The sequence below is a fragment of the Nicotiana tabacum genome, chromosome 1, assembly GCF_000715075.1.
Source record: "Nicotiana tabacum cultivar K326 chromosome 1, ASM71507v2, whole genome shotgun sequence".
Classification (NCBI taxonomy): Eukaryota; Viridiplantae; Streptophyta; class Magnoliopsida; order Solanales; family Solanaceae; genus Nicotiana; species Nicotiana tabacum.
The window spans coordinates 217,084,990-217,101,203 of NC_134080.1; the positions used below are offsets into that span (position 1 = coordinate 217,084,990).

The 16,214-nt window shown below is 38.2% G+C and overlaps 1 protein-coding gene and 1 pseudogene across 1 annotated transcript; one reads left to right on the forward strand and one right to left on the reverse strand.

The window, feature by feature from the left end:
* Positions 1-1,498: 1,498 nt before the first annotated feature.
* Positions 1,499-15,403, reverse strand: LOC107777035 (putative purine permease 4; annotated as a pseudogene).
* On the forward strand, positions 2,297-4,859 carry LOC107777034 (uncharacterized). The gene is made up of 2 exons (XM_016596998.2): positions 2,297-2,886; positions 3,020-4,859. Exon 2 carries the CDS (start codon positions 3,148-3,150, stop codon positions 4,615-4,617), a length of 1,470 nt encoding a protein of 489 aa, XP_016452484.2. The 5' UTR covers positions 2,297-2,886; positions 3,020-3,147; the 3' UTR covers positions 4,618-4,859.
* Positions 15,404-16,214: the final 811 nt, after the last annotated feature.

A 16,214-nucleotide genomic window follows, 5' to 3' on the forward strand; every position in this document is an offset into this window, starting at 1 on the left:
TGTGTTTACTTTTGCAAAGGCACCAGTTAGTTGGAAGTCTACTTTGCAGTCAACAGTTGCTTTGTCTACAATAGAGGCAGAGTACATGGCTATTACAGAGGCTGTGAAAGAGGCAGTTTGGCTTCAAGGATTGCTAAAGGAGCTTGGTGTTGAACAAAAAGGTATCACAATTTTTTGTGATAGTCAAAGTGCTATTCAATTAGCGAAGAACCAAGTTTATCATGCAAGGACGAAGCACATTGATGTTCAGTATCATTTCGTACGAGAAATCATAGAAGAAGGTGGAGTCACAGTGAAGAAAATTCATACTACGGAGAATCCTGCTGATATGCTGACAAAGGTGGTGACTGCGGTCAAGTTTCAACATTGTTTGGATTTGATCAACATTGTTGAAAACTGAAGATTGAAGATGAAGACACAATCAAAATTTGTTATTGAGAGAAAATTGAAGATGTGGAATTTTGCCAAGGTGGAGATTTGTTGAATTTGGGCAAAATTATTTGTCCCACATCGGTGGGAAGAGAAGGGTTGGGGGGATTTCCCCTCTATAAAAGAAGGCTTAATGTTTAGGATTTAAACACACCTCTCATTTGCCTTCTCATCTGTTTAAGGCATTGTATCTTCTCTCTTTAGTATTATTTCACTTGTATTTTTGGAGTGAAATAAAATATTGGTTGTGTCCGAGGAGTAGGCAAAATTAGCCGAACCTCGTAAATTCTGGTGTTCCCTTTATTGTTGCTTTATTGTCTTATTTATTATTTGGTGGCTGTCATAATTTTTGGTATAGTAGTTGTGACTTATTCACACTATATACATTTGGCTTCCGCAACAGAAACAACTATTACTACCATTTAAACTAATCCCAGCAATATGCATGTTAGAGCAGCACCACGAGTCCATACCATCATGCATAGAGCCGGTTTGGAAGGACTTGTTTTAAGTTACCTTTAAGTCAAAATAACTTTTAAGCTATAAGTTAGGAATTTTAACTTTTTGCTTTTGACTTGTTTTTATCATTTTAACTTAAAAACAAGTGCTTAAAAGTACTTTTTTACTTTATCCAAATACTACAAAATGACTTAAAAAACCATTTAAGCTTAAAAACACTTAAAACAAGCCAATGCGGGCTCATATTCTTCGGTTTTAGTAGAGTATCTCTTTCACCCCTAACCCCACGTCCCCCACCAAATAAAATAATCAAAGTACAAAAAAGCAGCAAGTTGGCACGTGACTATTAGCCTCTGCCATTGTGTGTTAGTGTTACAAATCTAGGTCATTTCCACGAACTGATGTGGATTATCATTAATCAACTTTTCTATAGAACTCTCTTTCTTTTTCTCCTGCTCTTTCATTTTCATGTACAATAATAATAATCTAGTATAATCCCATTTAGTGGGGTCTGGGGAGGGTAGTGTGTACGCAGACCTTACCCCTACCCTGAGATAGAGAAGCTGTTTCCTCCAAGAACTTCCCACCTTGCTCTTAGGGAGACTCGAACTCACGACCTCTTCATTTTCATATACATTCCATATAAATATGAAGAAAATCTCCATACACATAACAAAGTTGAAACTATTTTAGTACCACCAAAATTATCCCCATACGCTAAAACCCCACCCAAAACATTAACGACCATTAACGCCGTCATGCAAATTCCCCCTGTCAACCTGTCAACGAACTTGTCAAGAACACCATCCCAGTAATACCCATAAAACATAACTGCCACATCACCACGTTAAATATTACCGTTAACCAGTAAGCTTTTTCACCCAAATCAAACACATTTTTACTCTTTTTTTTCATCTCCGAAAATCCACTGTCTATAGTCATTCCCGCCGTAGCCAAAACCGTAGCTGCTAATTCCATCACTATTTGCATTTCCACAACCATAGAATAGCAATAAACTTTTTTATATATTTTTTCCATTAATGAGAGATAAAGAGCGAATAATAATCCATCACCAACATTTGAGAAAAATCCTATTAAATACTTTAACTTAGTCAAACCTTTTGGGTCGTCATGGTTTGAACCTAAGGCTAATAAGACCGAACTAAGTGTTAACAAAATAACATGATTTAGATTTGCGTATGTGATTTTTTGTTTAACGATAATTACGGAAGTGCTAAGAGTGAAAACTAAATGCGATGATGTTATGAATTGGCCCCAACCCAATATGGACACTAACAAGGATGACACACAAATAGACATTGGGCCGAGAAAAAGCAATTGGGCCAGGCCTTCACCATTGTTAATATGGGATCCAGGTTGATTAACTAGTATCGGGTACCCCTATCAATAGGAGGTTGAATTATGTGCGAAGGCATTTCTGTGTTTCTCATTCTGACTCTTCTGGCATCTCATCTCCTTCTTCGATCTATCTTCTCATCCCAATCCTTATCTCTATCCTTAGTTTCTTGATATTTTAGTAGTTTTCATTGTAATACCGAGAGATCCCAGCACATATATTGAGGATACTAAGAGATCCTCGGGATACCGAGAGATCCCCAGCACACATATTGAGGATACTAAGAGATCCTCGGGATACTGGGAGATCCCCGGTTGTCATCTCTGTGTTGAGTTGTATTCCTTCTATGATTATTTTGTCTCTATTATAGTTGTTATTCTTATTATCCTGTGTTACTTCATACTGTTAGCATTTAATTATATTATCATATTCTATACTGTTGTACCTCGTTTTTCAGCTATAATCAGTAGGACCCTGACCTTTCTCGTCACTACTCGACTGAGGTTATGCTTGACATTTACTAAGTACCGCTGTGGTGGTGTACTCATGCCCTTTCTGCGCATGTTTTTCATGTGCAGATCCAGGTACTTCGACTCAGTCCTACTACCCTTGAGGCGAGATGATTTTCCAGAGACTTTGAGGTATATCTGCCGCGTTCGCAGACCGAGGAGTCCCTTTCCATTCTCTCTCATAGTATTATAACCATTAGCCTAGCTGCACCACATCTTTGTGTATGAGATCATGGAGTAAGTTTCGAGTTCATGGCTTTAACAGGTTCTACAGAATACGTGGAGGCACATACACTTTAACAGGTTCTACAGAATACGAGTTGTTTATTTGCAAAATTGTCTGATTGGGACCAGTTAGGTGGAGTTGAATTTGGTGTTGCGACCTTTTATGCCATGTATCTTGATATATGTTTTCGGGTGTCCGAGAATATTGAGGATCCACATCTTGATAATTTTTTTGTGGAGTCTGAGTGTGGACTTCCAGTAAAAGAACATGCTCTAGTTCATAAAACAATGTTTACTTCTCTGTATATTGTCTTTGATCCTGGTGGGGTTAATAATTCTCTTTGTGCGACGAGCAAACAACTTCTGTTTAGACTAATGAAAGACTTAACTACAGAAAATTATGACACCACACAACAGTACATGAAGACACAGGCTGTAGTAGATGCACTTGCTATCGTGTTACAAGAGTGGAAAGTATTTGAATTGAGGAATGGATATAAGGTGAAGCTTCGAGCAATACAGGGTATTGGTTACACATTTTCTGGTGTCATTGAAGTGGTTGAGTTGGTTGCATGTCATAGATTACATCATGGCCTGGGCGATGCATTAATTTATGGTATTCTCTTGAACAAGTATGGGTTTGTAGGGCAGGTTATAACTGAACATAATCTTATAATGCAGCAGAGTTCTAATCTAGATCGAAAAGATCATGGTTATAGTTGGTTGATAGCAGGTGCAATGAAAATATTTAGTGGAGAGCGCACTTCTAAAACTGTTTACCAGTTCTTCAAGGCGGATAATTCTAGCTTCAATGGGTGTGCGCATGTTAAGGAGTTGGGACAAGAACTCACGGTTATAGGTCTTGCTATGCATACTGATACAAAAGTTGAATTTGTGAACATATCTTCAATGGCTAGTTCTGGTGTTAATAACAGGGCAATAATCATTGTGGGTAAAGGCAATATTGTCTTAGTTAGTGATGAAAATGGTACCAGCAAAACTGGAACTACTACAACGTTTATGCTTATGCGCTATCTTGCCTATTTTGGTGGTCATAGAACCATTGAAATGCGGGCTGTGGAACAGGTTTTGGAGTCATATCCAGTTCTTGACGCACTTGGCAGTACCAAAATAGTTATAAATACCAAATCAAACCATCAAAGTGAATTTATGGAGATTCAGTTTGTCCGAAATGGAAGGACAATTGATGTAGCACCCAAGGATGAGATCAAAAGGTGTAATTTGGGGCATCCAGAATCATTTCACCATCTCAACCATTTAAAATTCTATGAACTCCTAGCTGTTCGTGTTGCTCAGAATACTTTTGAGACAAGGATGGCTATGAACATTATTGGTATTAGCAAGAAAGAGCAGGAAGCAATTTTAAGAGTTATGGCACTGGTTTTTCATCTTGCTGCCCGTGGCACACATTCGTGCCTCGTCGAACTCGCCATTATGATATTAGTGTTGCTCTGTTCGAACCTTGAGGACAAGGTTCTTATTGAGGTCGGGAGTATTGTTATGAATCGGCCCCAACCCAATATGGATACCAACAAGGATGACACGCAAATAGACATTGGGCCAAGAAGAAGCAATTGGGCCAGGCCTTCACCATTGTTAATATGGGATCCATGTTGATTAAATAGTATCGGGTACCCCTATCAGTAGGAGGTTGAATTATGTGCGAAGGCATTTCTGTGTTTCTCATCTTGACTCTTCTGGCATCTCATCTCCTTCTTCCATCTATCTTCTCATCCCAATCCTTATCTCTATTCTTAGTTTCTTGTTATTTCAGTAGTTTTCATTGTAATTCAGTAGCTTAAGAGTTATAATCAGTGTTCCGATTCTTATTAATATAGTGAGGAGTTTCACCATTGTTACATTGATGCTTTCATCGATTCGAATTCCAATGGACATCGTGGTACTAGATAAATTCATTGGCATCAACCTAGAGGGCTGGGTTTATCGAGCGGACGGTACTTCACATACCTTGGCTTCTCCGAGAAGGACTGGTTACCCCTTCCTTACTTCTACCTTGAAGGTAATGCCCTCACTTTGTTCGATTGGCTATTTCGCAATAAGCAATTCCACGATTGGAAGCATTTCAAGGATAAGCTATTTCTACATTTTCGGAATCACAACTTCAGTGCTTTGATAGGGCAGTTGGACAAACCTTCACGTGCTTGTTTAACCGAATTGGGTTATGCAACAATAGTCCCACCAGAGGACCAAGTGTCTTCCTTTCTCGATTGCCATATCCCCAACTCATACGGGTGCCAGTCTACTTTGGAAGATGAAACTTTAAATGCGAACCATCTGTTCGTTGAAAGGCTATTTACAGTTGTGAGCCTTGAAAGTCACGATTGTATATATGTAATATTTGACCCTCCCTAAGATTCTACACATTTTAGCATAAAATATTTAATTTAGGTTTACTATCGCTATTCTAAATAGTGTTGACTCTTTTACTTTATTTTATCACAAAAAATAAAAATTACAAAAAATATATTTTTTTCTTTTATTTAGCTAATTAATATTTTATCTAGTTACTTTTAATTTATCTACCTCACATAAAATTCAAAATACAAAAAAATAGTTCCACTTTGTTTTCAGAAATATTGTTTTAATTTTACAATGATTTTTTCAATTTTAATCTTTTAGTATGATATTTGAAAAATACCAAAAATAAGTTTGTTTTAACGGTTAGTTTTATTTTAACAGATATTTTACTTAAGTAGGATTAATTAGTAAATAATGTAGTATTTTTGGTCTTATTGTACAAGAAAGAGTATGAAATTTGAGGCTAATTTGTTGGTCTTAATTGAAAAGGTCCAATTCCGGATAGTCCAAAATATTGAGCCCATACCCATTCCTCATTTGACCTAACCTAATTCCTACCCCCTATAAAATAATACAATAACAACAACCCAGTAAAATCCCACAAGTGGGGTCTGGGGAGAGTAGTGTGTACGCAGACCTTACCCCTACCCCTAAGGGGTAGAGAGGCTGTTTCCAAAAGACCCTCGGCTCAAGATAAAAAAGACAAAAGGAGAGAGTATTAGATTCACCACGGAGATCATAGGGAAAAAGGAACATAAAATTCAGAAGAAAAATGCAAAGCAAAAACGATGGCTAGTAAATGGATCATGCGTCGAAAATAGAAAATAGTAAGACACGACATTACCCCTAGCTATCTTAGACAAAACCCCACCGGACTAGGCTCACAAAGGTACAAAGTAACGTAAGACTCAACTACCTCCTACCCTACAACCGTAATACTCGACCTCCATAACTTCCTATCAAGTGTCATATCCTCGGAAATCTGAAGCCTCGCCATATCCTGCCTGATCACCTCTCCCCAATACTTCTTAGGCCTCCCTCTACCTCTTCTCGTGCCTTCCATAACCAGCCGCTCACACATCCTTACTGGAGCATCTGTGCTTCTCCTCTGTACATGCCCGAACTATCTGAGCCTCGCGCATCCTGTCATCAATGGGAGCCACGTGCACCTTCTCCCGAATATCATCATATCTTATCCATCCTAGTGTGCCCACACATCCACCTCAACATCCTCATTTCTGCTACTTTCATCTTTTGGATATGTGAGTTTTTAACAGGCCAACACTCAGTTACATCATGGCTGATCTAACCACCGATTTATAGAACTTACCTTTGAGTATCGTTGGCACTCTCTTGTCACACAAGACTCCAGATGCTAACCTCTACTTCATCCATCCTTCCCCAATACGGTGCGTGACATCCTCGTCGATCTCCCCTCCCCCGTGGATAACCGAACCAAGGTACTTGAAGCTGCCTCTACTTGGGATAACCTGTGACTCAAGCCTCACATCCACGTCCACTTCCCCCGGCCCAGCGCTGAACTTACTCTCTAGGTATTTCGTCTTCGTTCTGCTTAGCTTGAAATTCTTAGACTCAAGAGTCTGTCTCCAAACTTTCAATCTCTCGTTAACACCGACTCGTGACTCATTAATCAGAACTATGTCATCAGCGAATAGCATGCACCCTGACACTTCCCCTTAAATATGGTTTGTTATCGCATCCATCACCAGGACGAATAAGAACGGACTAAGCGCAGAGCCTTGGTGTAACCCCATTTCAACCGGAAAGGGCTCAGAGTCCCCTTCTACTGTCGAAACCCAAGTCTTAGCCCCATCATACATATCCTTAATTGCCATAACATAAGGAACCGACATACCTTTTGCCTCCAAGCATCTCTAGAGAACTTCTTTAGGAACCTTGCCATACGCTTTCTCTAGGTCAATAAACACCATGTGCAGATCCTTCTTTCTCTCTCTGTATAGTTCCACCAACCTCCTAACAAGGTGTATAGCTTATGTGGTGGAACGACCCGGCATGAACCCGAACTGGTTGTCAAATACAGACACTGTCATCCTCACTCTCGCTTCAACCACCCTCTTCCATACTTTCATGGTATGACTCAGTAATTTGATACCCCTATAAATGTTACAACTCTGGATATCACATTTTTTCTTATATAATGGAACCATCGTACTCCACCTTCACTCATCCGGCATCCTCTTCGCCTAAAAAATAACATTAAACAAACCAGTCAACCACTCCCCACCTGCTCTCCCTACACACTTCCAAAATTCCACCGAAATTTCGTCTGGCCTGGTCGCTCTGCCCCACCTTTGTGCATGGGATCATGGAGTAAGTTCCGAGTTCATGCCTTTAACAGGTTCTATAGAAAACGTGGAGGCACATACACTATTTGACGCAATTGGAAAAAGATTGGAGTTGTTTATTTGCAAAATTATCTGATTGGGAGCAGTTAGGTGGAGTTGAATTTGGTGTTGTGACCTGTTATGCCATGTATATTGATATATATTTTTGGGTGTCCAAGAATATTGAGGATCCACATCTTGATAAATTTTTTGTGGAGTCTGAGTGTGGACTTCCACTAAAAGAACATGCTCTAGTTCATAAAACAATGTTTACTTCTCTGTATATTATCTTTGATCCTGGTGGGGTTAATAATTCTCTTTGTGCGACGAGCAAGCAACTTCTATTTAGACTAATGAAAGACTTAAGTACAGAAAATTATGACATCATACAATAGTACATGAAGACGCAGGCTGTAGTAAATGCACTTGTTGTCGCGTTACAAGAGTGGAAAGTATTTGAATTGAGGAATGGATATAAGGTGAAGCTTCGAGCAATACATGGTGCTGATTACACATTTTCTGGTGTCATTGAAGTGTTTGGTTTCACGTCATAGATTACATCATAGCCTAGGCGATGCATTAATTTGTGGTATTCTCTTGAACAAGTATGGGTTTGCAGGGCAGGTTATAACTGAACATAATCTTATAATGCAGCAGAGTTCTAATCTAGATCGAAAAGATCATGGTTATAGTTGGTTGATAGCAGGTGCAATGAAAATATTTAGTGGAGAGCGCACTTCTAAAACTGTTTACCAGTTCTTCAAGGCGGATAATTCTAGCTTCAATGGGTGTGCGCATGTTAAGGAGTTGGGACAAGAACTCACGGTTATAGGTCTTGCTATGCATACTGATACAAAAGTTGAATTTGTGAACATATCTTCAATGGCTAGTTCTGGTGTTAATAACAGGGCAATAATCATTGTGGGTAAAGGCAATATTGTCTTAGTTAGTGATGAAAATGGTACCAGCAAAACTGGAACTACTACAACGTTTATGCTTATGCGCTATCTTGCCTATTTTGGTGGTCATAGAACCATTGAAATGCGGGCTGTGGAACAGGTTTTGGAGTCATATCCAGTTCTTGACGCACTTGGCAGTACCAAAATAGTTATAAATACCAAATCAAACCATCAAAGTGAATTTATGGAGATTCAGTTTGTCCGAAATGGAAGGACAATTGATGTAGCACCCAAGGATGAGATCAAAAGGTGTAATTTGGGGCATCCAGAATCATTTCACCATCTCAACCATTTAAAATTCTATGAACTCCTAGCTGTTCGTGTTGCTCAGAATACTTTTGAGACAAGGATGGCTATGAACATTATTGGTATTAGCAAGAAAGATCAGGAAGCAATTTTAAGAGTTATGGCACTGGTTTTTCATCTTGCTGCCCGTGGCACACATTCGTGCCTCGTCGAACTCGCCATTATGATATCAGTGTTGCTCTGTTCGAACCTTGAGGACAAGGTTCTTATTGAGGTCGGGAGTATTGTTATGAATCGGCCCCAACCCAATATGGATACCAACAAGGATGACACGCAAATAGACATTGGGCCAAGAAGAAGCAATTGGGCCAGGCCTTCACCATTGTTAATATGGGATCCATGTTGATTAAATAGTATCGGGTACCCCTATCAGTAGGAGGTTGAATTATGTGCGAAGGCATTTCTGTGTTTCTCATCTTGACTCTTCTGGCATCTCATCTCCTTCTTCCATCTATCTTCTCATCCCAATCCTTATCTCTATTCTTAGTTTCTTGTTATTTCAGTAGTTTTCATTGTAATTCAGTAGCTTAAGAGTTATAATCAGTGTTCCGATTCTTATTAATATAGTGAGGAGTTTCACCATTGTTACATTGATGCTTTCATCGATTCGAATTCCAATGGACATCGTGGTACTAGATAAATTCATTGGCATCAACCTAGAGGGCTGGGTTTATCGAGCGGACGGTACTTCACATACCTTGGCTTCTCCGAGAAGGACTGGTTACCCCTTCCTTACTTCTACCTTGAAGGTAATGCCCTCACTTTGTTCGATTGGCTATTTCGCAATAAGCAATTCCACGATTGGAAGCATTTCAAGGATAAGCTATTTCTACATTTTCGGAATCACAACTTCAGTGCTTTGATAGGGCAGTTGGACAAACCTTCACGTGCTTGTTTAACCGAATTGGGTTATGCAACAATAGTCCCACCAGAGGACCAAGTGTCTTCCTTTCTCGATTGCCATATCCCCAACTCATACGGGTGCCAGTCTACTTTGGAAGATGAAACTTTAAATGCGAACCATCTGTTCGTTGAAAGGCTATTTACAGTTGTGAGCCTTGAAAGTCACGATTGTATATATGTAATATTTGACCCTCCCTAAGATTCTACACATTTTAGCATAAAATATTTAATTTAGGTTTACTATCGCTATTCTAAATAGTGTTGACTCTTTTACTTTATTTTATCACAAAAAATAAAAATTACAAAAAATATATTTTTTTCTTTTATTTAGCTAATTAATATTTTATCTAGTTACTTTAATTTATCTACCTCACATAAAATTCAAAATACAAAAAAATAGTTCCACTTTGTTTTCAGAAATATTGTTTTAATTTTACAATGATTTTTTCAATTTTAATCTTTTAGTATGATATTTGAAAAATACCAAAAATAAGTTTGTTTTAACGGTTAGTTTTATTTTAACAGATATTTTACTTAAGTAGGATTAATTAGTAAATAATGTAGTATTTTTGGTCTTATTGTACAAGAAAGAGTATGAAATTTGAGGCTAATTTGTTGGTCTTAATTGAAAAGGTCCAATTCCGGATAGTCCAAAATATTGAGCCCATACCCATTCCTCATTTGACCTAACCTAATTCCTACCCCCTATAAAATAATACAATAACAACAACCCAGTAAAATCCCACAAGTGGGGTCTGGGGAGAGTAGTGTGTACGCAGACCTTACCCCTACCCCTAAGGGGTAGAGAGGCTGTTTCCAAAAGACCCTCGGCTCAAGATAAAAAAGACAAAAGGAGAGAGTATTAGATTCACCACGGAGATCATAGGGAAAAAGGAACATAAAATTCAGAAGAAAAATGCAAAGCAAAAACGATGGCTAGTAAATGGATCATGCGTCGAAAATAGAAAATAGTAAGACACGACATTACCCCTAGCTATCTTAGACAAAACCCCACCGGACTAGGCTCACAAAGGTACAAAGTAACGTAAGACTCAACTACCTCCTACCCTACAACCGTAATACTCGACCTCCATAACTTCCTATCAAGTGTCATATCCTCGGAAATCTGAAGCCTCGCCATATCCTGCCTGATCACCTCTCCCCAATACTTCTTAGGCCTCCCTCTACCTCTTCTCGTGCCTTCCATAACCAGCCGCTCACACATCCTTACTGGAGCATCTGTGCTTCTCCTCTGTACATGCCCGAACTATCTGAGCCTCGCGCATCCTGTCATCAATGGGAGCCACGTGCACCTTCTCCCGAATATCATCATATCTTATCCATCCTAGTGTGCCCACACATCCACCTCAACATCCTCATTTCTGCTACTTTCATCTTTTGGATATGTGAGTTTTTAACAGGCCAACACTCAGTTACATCATGGCTGATCTAACCACCGATTTATAGAACTTACCTTTGAGTATCGTTGGCACTCTCTTGTCACACAAGACTCCAGATGCTAACCTCTACTTCATCCATCCTTCCCCAATACAGTGCGTGACATCCTCGTCGATCTCCCCTCCCCCGTGGATAACCGAACCAAGGTACTTGAAGCTGCCTCTACTTGGGATAACCTGTGACTCAAGCCTCACATCCACGTCCACTTTCCCCGGCCCAGCGCTGAACTTACTCTCTAGGTATTTCGTCTTCGTTCTGCTTAGCTTGAAATTCTTAGACTCAAGAGTCTGTCTCCAAACTTTCAATCTCTCGTTAACACCGACTCGTGACTCATTAATCAGAACTATGTCATCAGCGAATAGCATGCACCCTGACACTTCCCCTTAAATATGGTTTGTTATCGCATCCATCACCAGGACGAATAAGAACGGACTAAGCGCAGAGCCTTGGTGTAACCCCATTTCAACCGGAAAGGGCTCAGAGTCCCCTTCTACTGTCGAAACCCAAGTCTTAGCCCCATCATACATATCCTTAATTGCCATAACATAAGGAACCGACATACCTTTTGCCTCCAAGCATCTCTAGAGAACTTCTTTAGGAACCTTGCCATACGCTTTCTCTAGGTCAATAAACACAATGTGCAGATCCTTCTTTCTCTCTCTGTATAGTTCCACCAACCTCCTAACAAGGTGTATAGCTTATGTGGTGGAACGACCCGGCATGAACCCGAACTGGTTGTCAAATACAGACACTGTCATCCTCACTCTCGCTTCAACCACCCTCTTCCATACTTTCATGGTATGACTCAGTAATTTGATACCCCTATAAATGTTACAACTCTGGATATCACATTTTTTCTTATATAATGGAACCATCGTACTCCACCTTCACTCATCCGGCATCCTCTTCGCCTAAAAAATAACATTAAACAAACCAGTCAACCACTCCCCACCTGCTCTCCCTACACACTTCCAAAATTCCACCGAAATTTCGTCTGGCCTGGTCGCTCTGCCCCATCTTTGTGCATGGGATCATGGAGTAAGTTCCGAGTTCATGCCTTTAACAGGTTCTATAGAAAACGTGGAGGCACATACACTATTTGACGCAATTGGAAAAAGATTGGAGTTGTTTATTTGCAAAATTATCTGATTGGGAGCAGTTAGGTGGAGTTGAATTTGGTGTTGTGACCTGTTATGCCATGTATATTGATATATATTTTTGGGTGTCCGAGAATATTGAGGATCCACATCTTGATAAATTTTTTGTGGAGTCTGAGTGTGGACTTCCACTAAAAGAACATGCTCTAGTTCATAAAACAATGTTTACTTCTCTGTATATTATCTTTGATCCTGGTGGGGTTAATAATTCTCTTTGTGCGACGAGCAAGCAACTTCTATTTAGACTAATGAAAGACTTAAGTACAGAAAATTATGACATCATACAATAGTACATGAAGACGCAGGCTGTAGTAAATGCACTTGTTGTCGCGTTACAAGAGTGGAAAGTATTTGAATTGAGGAATGGATATAAGGTGAAGCTTCGAGCAATACATGGTGCTGATTACACATTTTCTGGTGTCATTGAAGTGTTTGGTTTCACGTCATAGATTACATCATGGCCTAGGCGATGCATTAATTTGTGGTATTCTCTTGAACAAGTATGGGTTTGCAGGGCAGGTTATAACTGACCATAATCTGATAATGCAGCAGAATTCTAATCTAGATCGAAAAGATCATGGTTATAGTTGGTTGATAGCAGGTGCAATGGAAATATTTAATGGAGAGCGCACTTCTAAAACTGTTTACTAGTTCTTCAAGGCGGATAATTCTAGCTTCAATGGGTGTGCGCATGTTAAGGAGTTGGGACAAGAACTCATGGTTATAAGTCTTGCTATGCATACTGATACAGAAGTTGAATTTGTGAACATATCTTCAATGGCTAGTTCTGGTGTTAATAACAGGGCAATAATCATTGTGGGTAAAGGCAATATTGTCTTAGTTAGTGATGAAAATGGTACTGACAAAACTGGAACTACTACAACGTTTATGCTTATGTGCTATCTTGCCTATTTTGGTGGTCATAGAACCATTGAAATACGGGCCATGGAACAAGTTTTGGAGTCATATCCAGTTCTTGACGCACTTGGCAGTACCAAAATGGTTATAAATACCAACTCAAACCATCAAAGTGAATTTATGGAGATTCAGTTTGTCCGAAATGGAAAGACAATTGATGTAGCACCCAAGGAGGAGATCAAAAGGTGTAATTTGGGGCATCCAGAATCATTTCACCATCTCAACCATTTAAAATTCTATGAACTCCTAGCTGTTCGTGTTGCTCGGAATACTTTTGAGACAAGGATGGCTATGAACATTATTGGTATTAGCAAGAAAGAGCAGCAAACAATTTTAAGAGTTAGGCACTGGTTCTTCATCTTGCTGCCCGTGACATACATTCGTGCCTCGCCGAACCCGTCATTATGATATCAGTGTTGCTCTGTTCGAACCTTAAGGACAAGGTCCTTATTGAGGTCGAGAATATTATTATGAATCGGCCCCAACCCAATATGGACACTAACAAGGATGACACGCAAATAGATATTGGGCCGAGAAGAAGCAATTGGGCCAGGCCTTCATCATTGTTAATATGGGATCCAAGCTGCTTAAATAGTATCGGGTACCCCTATCAGTAGTTGGTTGAATTATATGCGACGACATTTCTGTGTTTCTCATCCTGACTCTTCTGGCATCTCATCTCCTTCTTCGATCTATCTTCTCATCCCAATCCTTATCTCTATCCTTAGTTTCTTGTTATTTCAGTAGTTTTCATTGTAATTCAGTAGCTTAAGAGTTATAATCAGTGAATCGATTCTTATTAAAATAGTGAGGAGTTTCACCATTGTTACATACGATAAAACAAGAGAATTTGTCGAAACGAGAAGATAAGAATTTTGCCCCAAGAAAATAAAAGGTTGTTAAAACCTAATAGAAAAACCAATGAGAATAGAGAGTGACAAGATTTTAGGAGCGAAACCAGTAAATGGTTTCTATCAGTGAATTTAAAAACATAAAAAGGTAAATAAATAGGGAGAAGGAGAAAAGAAAAACCAGCAGATTGAACCCAAGGATAAACCCAACGACTTGCACCTTTGTGATTGAAGTAGAATTCTGAGAGTAGGGTTGATGAGATTGAACCAACAAAAATACACAAGTAGTTAATTCCTAGGAGAAAAATATAATATTTTTTAGTGGTGGAAGTAGTGTTTGTTGTTTTTTGGTCATGTGTTTGGACTCTACTACCACTTTTTTGGTGGTGTTTTTTGTGTCTATAATCATAAGTTCTCTTGAAAAATTTGCTTGATCTTGATCATGTTCTTGTTGTGAGTGTTGGGCTAAGAAATCCATTGGACAATGAAAAACAAAGAAAAAGAAAAGCCGCAGATAAATAAAAGGATACAAAGTCTATGTTTTGTGGTTAGTGAATTCTTTGTAGTGAATATATATATATATATATGTATATATATATATATATATATATATATATTTAAAAAATATGAGGGTTCTTCCTGCATAAAAGGTTTATTTTCTATGAAATTTACTGGCTCGACTAATATAAAATTAAGTCGTAAATTAAAAAGTCAATTACGAAAGTTTAGCATTCTCTACTGAAGAGTAATGTAATTCCTAGGTTTGAATCCAAAATCTCAAATTAAGGTTGAATCGATTTTTACATTATTCTACAACATAATTTAGTGAGTTTAGTTAATTTCACCTTTTTCCTAAAAGAATGTAGTTAAATATTCATTCAATGACAAGACACAATATTTTTAAAAAATTCTGGTATTATTTCCTTTGTTTCATGTTATGTCATACACTAACATTATTACTATTTAGGAGAGTCAAAAGAGGTCTTTCCTTGAACATGATATTTTAATTAGTAATTTTAAATATTTTAAGTTATTAACTATTGTCATTTATATTACTTTTTCTATAATTTTAAAATATATAAAAAAATTAAGAAACTTGAAGATTCTATTTTTGTATTCATTACCAAAATTAAATAGTTTAACCATTATACTCTAAAGTCCACCATTTTAGAATAGAACGAGGGATATAATTTATAGATCAATTACGGTGATGCACAATAATCTGGGACTTGTTGTCCAGTTAGTATTATTTTTTCTTCTTTTGTCTTGAGCTGTAAATATTTCACAACTTTGATAAATAAAATTCTATAATCACCAGAAAAAAAATTGGGGTATCTACAATAGTTTGTATGATTTATATTAAATAGCACTAGTAAAGGTGAATATCGATAACCTTACTTAAATATACAATAAGTAATAACTGATATTAGTTAATTAAACTCGATTTTAAAATAAATTAATGAATATTGTAAAAATATTCTTGCTTAAAATTATTTTTTTATTTTTTCCCCAGCACCATCACACAATCAAGAAAGGAAAGCAAAACCTTTAGACTAATCATAAGGATAGAGAGCGTGACGACCCGGTCAGTCATCTAATGAGTTACCGCTTCGTTTCCCCCATTTCTGCTTCTTATTGCTTAGCTTATCGGTTCTATGTGTGATCGGGTTGGTTGGCTCGGGTTCGGAAAGGATTTGGTAAGGTTTGAGCCACTTAGTCTCTTTTGAGGAAACTTAAGTTGGAAAAGTCAATCGGATATTGACTTATGTATTATAGGGCTCAGATATGAGTTTCGATGGTTTGGTTAGCTTCGGAGGTGATTTGAGACTTAGGAGCGTGATCGGAATATGTTTTGGAGGTTCGGAGTAGATTTAGGCTTGAATTGATGAAATTGGAATTTTGGCGATTTTCGATTGATAAGTGAGATTTTGATATAGGGGTTGGAATAGGATTTCGAGAGTTGTAGTAGTTCCGTTG